Here is a 6000-nt window from a genome sequence, read left to right as displayed (position 1 = left end):
GGGATCAAGCCTTCGAGAGAGCTGTGGTGGTGGTGGTGGGGGGGTTCCTCAGCCCTTTCTCCGCCAGCTGCAGGCCAAGGAGGGGAGAGAGGGCAGGGGAGATGGGGAAACTGAGGCCCACCTAGAGAGAGCTCTGTGGGAGGGCCGTTAGGCTGAGTTCTCGGAAGAGCGAGGTCAGCCTCCGGTTCCCGTCCCAGCTGCAGAAGACCGGTGGCTACCTGTCCAGCTTGAGTGGTGGAAGGTCCCCACAGGGCCCTGGGGGCCCCTGAGAAACCCAGCTTGGATGATGGGATTTCAGGCCTGAGGACAAGGGGAGGGGCTCGGACACCTCCCTGGATGCCGGATCCCAGGGCTGCCCACGGCTCTTTCGTCTGTACGCGGCGGGGACTAACGAGACAACAGCTGTGAGGCAAAGGGAAGAGACCCGGGTCCCGGTCACCATTTCCCAGATCCGCGCTGGCTCACCTGCCTTACGGACCCCCCTGTCGGTAGGAGAACCACGACTCCTCCACCTCCGAACACGGCCCTGCCCTCGGCTCAGCCACTCCCTCTTGAGTGTGAATGAGAATGAGCACCCCCGAGAGAGCCCACAGGTGGTGCTCAGTGACCCTCCCCTCCACCCTCCACCGCATGCCTGCCCCGGTGCGATGTGGGGCTGGGGACAGACAGAGCTCCGTGGGGGCTTCCTTGCCTGAAACCCCCCCAGTAGTGCTGGTCCTTGGCTTGGCATCCCTCTTGCCACGGGCTCACAGGTCCCTGCTCTGCCCCATGTGGCTCTGGGTCCCTGCGGAGCCATAGCCCTGCTCTGAGCAAGGTCGGGGAGAGGCTCCCATACTATGCCTGGAACCTGTCCTGCAGGGGCGGGCAAAGACAGAGCTGACCTTGGAGGACCTGGTGCTCTCTCCGACCCTGGCTGGGCCTTTCCCTCTTTGAGACTCAGTTTTCTCATCTGTAGCATGGGGCTATAAATGGCCTTCCTGCCTCCCAGGCCTCCCTCCAGGGCCCTGAACTTGGAGGATGGAGGCCTCTGGCGGGAGCCACTGAGCACATAGGACTCTCCTTTGCAAGGCTGGGCAGATCCGAGGCTGGATTCCATTTCACCCTGCTTCAGTGGCTGTGGCCCAGTGCCAGCAGGGGCCTGACTCAGGCCCAGGGCTCCTCTCCCCCAGGAGGCCCCTACCCTGCAGCAGTCTACAAAGGGCTCAGAGAGCTTGGCTGCTCCATAGAAGGTTTGTGGAGGCAATCCTGGAGTGCAGCTTAGAGGAGGCGCCGGAGACCCAAGCCAGAAAAAACGCTACCTCCCCAGGACAGGCAGGGGAGAAACAGCGAGCCAGGCAGGAGCTGGCCGGTGGTCCTTGCCTCTGAAGGAGAGTAAAGGCTCTGGATGGGGGCTGCTGGGAGCCTCGGGCTGGGAGGCCTCCGAGCTGCTCTAGGTCTTTGCTCTTGGTTTTCTCATCCATAGGATGGGGCCACAAGCCCTGCCGCCCTCCTGAGGCAGCAGGCAGTGTCTTCTGAGGTCATTCCTGGAGTGGGGGCTTTGGGCCAGCCCTTGCCTCCAAGGGCTGGCCAGGGGTGTGGCAGGACATGGGATGGGGTTTTGACTCTGATGTGGCCGTGGCCCAGCCGTGGCCCCTGTACGTGCTGCCTCCCCCCTCCCACCCCAGAGGGGCAGGACCCAGGCCCTCTTCTGTGGGCTGTGGGGGGGCAGGCCTCAGCCCAGATGTCACCGTCCTTCCAGCGAAGCTCCCCAGGGCCGTCATGCTGTCTTGCCATGCGGTTCACAGAGGCCCTGGGCGGTGGACTTCCAGAGACTTGGACGCCTCCCATCTGCTCACGGGACACTCGTGTGCCCCGACTTTCCCTCTCCGTGCTTGTTCTCTCTGTGGGGGGCAGGCATGCGGAGGAGGGACAAGAGCAGTGGGAGCTGAACCTCTTTGGGATTCCTAGTGCCTGTTTCTGAGGAGTCCCTTGTAGGGTGAGGACGGGCCAGGAGAGAAGCAGCTCTGGGGTGCGCCTCTGCGTTTTCACCCGCCATGGTCTGTGCCCCCGGGACGGTAAGCCGTCGGTGTGTGGACTACCACATCCCCTGCGTAACCCGAGGCAGACATTGCTAACCGACTTCGGAGCTGTGTGGCCTCAGATCCCTTCCGCAGGCAGTGTGCGGGGCAGCCATCACCAATCAATCCAGGGCAATGCAGTCGGCCCTCCCACCCACACCCCCAGGCAGAGCCGAGGTCTCCGTTGGCCTGGACCTAGTCTGCCCCACCTGGTCCTGACCTCTGGGCCCCTGGCAGGGTCCCGCCAACTAAGCGTCAGGCCCGTTGGTCAGGTCCTGGGTGAAGATGCTGGGGCCGGCGCTGAGGATGTGATGGTGGCCCGAGCCGCGGGAGCTTTTGTGCGCGCTGACCATGTTGCCGCTGTTGGGCTCGTACCCGGCTCCGTGGCGGCGGCAGAGGCCTCGGACGGTGGCCTGGAAGCCGCTGGTGACGAAGCAGTAGACGATGGGGTCCAGGCAGCTGTTGAGGCTGCTGAGGGTCACGGCCACGTGGTAGGCCACGAGGCTGGCGCGGGGCGGCCCGTCCGGCCACAGCGCCACGGCCACCTGGCGGGCGTGGAAGGGCGTGAAGCAGACGAGGAAGATGACGAGCACCGTGAGCAGGAGCTGCATGGCCCGCACGCGGCGCTGGCGGCCCTGGCGCAGGAGGCCCGGCCGCGACAGGGCGCACACGATGCGGCCGGTGAACACGCTGATGACCAGCAGCGGCAGCAGGAACTCCAGCACGGTCAGCGCCAGCACGCGGCAGCAAGGCCGCCCCCCGGCCGTCACGCCCAGCACCGACAAGGTCACGGCGCCGGCGGCCAGCCACACGCAGGCGCACACGGCCCTGGCGCAGGCCAGCTGGCGGCAGCGGCGGGAGCCGTCGGGCTGCACGATGGCCAGGTAGCGGTCCACGCAGATGCAGGTGAGGAAGAGGATGGAGCAGTGCATGTTGAGGAAGTAGCCGACGACGTGCGGGAAGGCGCATCGCAGGCAGCCGCGCGTGCCGTAGAAGACGGCGAAGCGCGTGGGCAGGGACAGGCCCACCAGCAGGTCGGTCACCACCAGGTTGATGGTGTAGATGACGGACGGCGTCTTGGCCTGGGTGCGGCAGCAGAAGACGTACAGCGCCAGCCCGTTGAGCACCAGCCCCGCCAGGAAGATGAGGCCGTGCACCGCCATCAGCGCCAGCCACAGGCCCGGGAAGGCGGCGTGCAGCTCCTCATCCAGCCGGGCGAACACGTGGAACAGGGGCTTCTCCGGCACGCTGCCGTTGGCCTCTGCCACCGTGGCGTTGGGGGCCGCCGGGGCCCAGGAGCCCACGGGAGACGCGGAGGGCATGGTGGCGGCCGGCACACACTGGGGGGCCTGCAAGGAAGGAGGCCGGTTAGCCCTGGGTGGTGGGAGCCGTGACTGGAGCCTGGTGCTGCTGGGCTTTGCCTGCTCGCCGAGGTCCCCAGCATTCCCGTCTGGCCCTGAGACGCCTGCCCGCTCCGTCCCATGGGGCCCCGCACTTGCCGGGGAGGAGCTCTGGCCGAAGGTTGATAGTCTGAGCCCCTCCTTGATGCCGCGGGAAGGAAAACCCTTGCTGTCCAGGACTGTCCCAGGACCGACAGGGAAGACAAAGGCTGTGGCGCAGGTAAGCTGTGAATCCAAGAGTGGGAGGCTTGAACCCGGGCTCCAGGCCTGGTTCCTCCCTTCCTCGCTGTGCAGCCTTAGGCCAGTCACTTAACCTCTCTGTGTTTCCCCTCCTGACCCATATGGCGGGGGCTGTGGAGCTGCTAGCATTAACTGAGCACATAGTTGGTGCTGGATAAACCACAGGGTTAGTTGCTGCCCGATAAACCACGGTTCTGCTCCAAAGAGCCCGGCCCGTGATGCCCACGACGGCCCCGCCTGGCTGCCCCACACCGGCGGGCCAGACCCTGTCCTCCTGCCCGCCCATCTGTTCTTGGCTCTTCTAAGGCCGGGGGTGGGCCAATGCCCGTGGGCTAGGGTCCTCACAAGAAACCTCGCCCAAGGGCCCTCATCTCCCCCTGCCCCCACCCGACCTCCTGGGGCTCCCCGCGCTGGGAGGTGGGCACCCTTGTTGCCTGGGAGGTTTGAGGATCCTGCAGGGTGCGGGCTGGGGCCTGCGCCTGGAGCCGGGTCCCAGCAGCCGCTGCGGGGCGGGTGTGAGTTAAATAAACGCTGCGCTCCGGCGGGTAAGGGGCCGCGCACTCTGTTACTCTGTTTATGTTCCTGCGCCACTGTGTTTAACGGACTGAGATTTATCTCTGTTTATGCGTGAAGGGTTAACAGGCCCCCACCCCCATCCCTGCCGCGCTGATGCTCCAAATAAGGGCATTTCTGGCTTTTTCTGGAGAAAGGAGAGGGCTTTGGGGACAAGCTGGGGGGAAGGGTGGGTACGTGGGACATCCCAGCCGCACAGTGCGCCCTCCCCGACCTGCAAGGGGAAAGGAAGACACTGCGCACCCCTTGGCCCCCACCATGGCCCATGGACGTGGGGCGTCTGCTGCAAGCACGTGGGACACTGCCCACTCCCAACGGCTGCCTCTCTGGCCTTAGGCCACGGGCTCACTCCGGCAGCTTCTACTCTGTGGACTGGGGGTACTGAGTTCTGTCTGTTGGGGGCTGGGCACCAAATGTCCAGCCTGGTGGAGGGAGGCACGGCAGCGGCGTCCTTGCTGGCTAAGGGTCACGCTCCAGTCTGGCCTGGAGGGAGGCCCGGGCAGGGCAGTAGGCCGCCTCTCTCCTTGCGCCCAGAGAGGTCTGCACGTGCCTGAGGTCACCTAGCTTTGCCTCTGCCTCTGGGACCGTGGCCCTGGGCATCTGCTGACCCCCAAGGCTGCTGGGAGGAGTCAGAGGCTGCCTAGGCCCATGGCCATAGCCACCACATGCAGGCCTAGGTCTCAGCTTTCTAGTCCTTTCCGGCTGGGCTGCCCTCTGTCTGGTACCCCAGCCCCAAAGACGCAGGGTCGATTCGTTTGTCGAATGCTACGTCAGGCCGGCGGGGAGCACAGGGACATCTAGGGCAGGGAGAGACGTCCTGGGGCCATGGGCAAGAGCGAGGGGGGGCTGTGAGGCTGGGGCACGGGGCTGGGAACCTGGATTCCCAGGCGGTGGGGGACCCCTGAATGGCCCGAAGGAGGAGAGGGGTGCCTCCCTGCCTGTGTCCCTACAGTGAAAACAAAGGAGCCGTGGCGCGGCGTGGAGGACGGCAGGGATCTGGCTCTGCGGACGCGGCCAACAGTCGTTTTGGTTCCCTTCCACGCGCTTGTTGGTTTTCCAGTGTGTCTGCACCAGGTTCGCGTCCGTGTCACAGGGAGAGACAAATAATAAACAGTACAGAACACTTCCTCTGGGAGATAGTCCCAGGACGGCGCCCTTCCAGGAGACTCCCCAGGGCCGGCCTCACATGCGGGCCGGCTGCAGGCTCGAGGCGCCGGAGGGTCCAGGCCAGGGATGGGGGCCCAGGGGCCTCTGCAGCTGGGGGACGGGCAGGGCGCTCAGGACGCCCCCGAGGCCGGCCAGGTGAGGAGAGACGGCGATGTCTGCGGAGCACACCGCGCTTCCCCGCTCCAAGACTCTGAACCCTGATCCCAAACAAGGCTGAGCCCTGACGTCAGCCACACCGGATCCCAGGAACCTCGATCCTGCCGCGCACTGAGCCCTGACTCAGACCTCACTCTGAGCGCTGACCCCGGTCACAGCCTGGTCCCTCATCCCGGACTCTCGGCAGGTCTCATCTCCCCCCTGCTCCTCTGTGAGTCTGGCTGTCTCCGTTCCTGTAACAACCCACCCCCTGCACACCACACTCCGCGGCTCACTTCTCACAGTGGCTAAGTGCGGGCATTCTCACTTGATGACCCCTTTCCAGGGCATCTGTTCATTTTGCTTTGAACAATGAGGAACTCAGTGGTGGGCCTCCAGGCCCAGGGCTTGGCCTGTGGAGCCTTCTT

At 65.2% G+C, this 6000-nt stretch overlaps 1 protein-coding gene across 1 annotated transcript; it reads right to left on the bottom strand.

Annotated features, from left to right (window-relative positions):
• Window positions 1–496: 496 nt before the first annotated feature.
• GPR20 (G protein-coupled receptor 20) lies at window positions 497–3564 on the bottom strand. Its single transcript, XM_082719651.1, has one exon. It carries the CDS (start codon window positions 3377–3379, stop codon window positions 2306–2308), a length of 1074 nt encoding a protein of 357 aa, XP_082575777.1. The 5' UTR covers window positions 3380–3564; the 3' UTR covers window positions 497–2305.
• Window positions 3565–6000: the final 2436 nt, after the last annotated feature.

Source organism: Mustela nivalis (assembly GCF_964662115.1).
Source record: "Mustela nivalis genome assembly, chromosome: 2".
Classification (NCBI taxonomy): Eukaryota; Metazoa; Chordata; class Mammalia; order Carnivora; family Mustelidae; genus Mustela; species Mustela nivalis.
This window is presented reverse-complemented; position numbering and strand designations above follow the sequence as displayed.

Bases quoted from the DNA above. Each gene is read 5' to 3' on its own strand.
- GPR20 (XM_082719651.1), bottom strand. From the start codon at position 3,379: ATGCCCTCCGCGTCTCCCGTGGGCTCCTGGGCCCCGGCGGCCCCCAAC.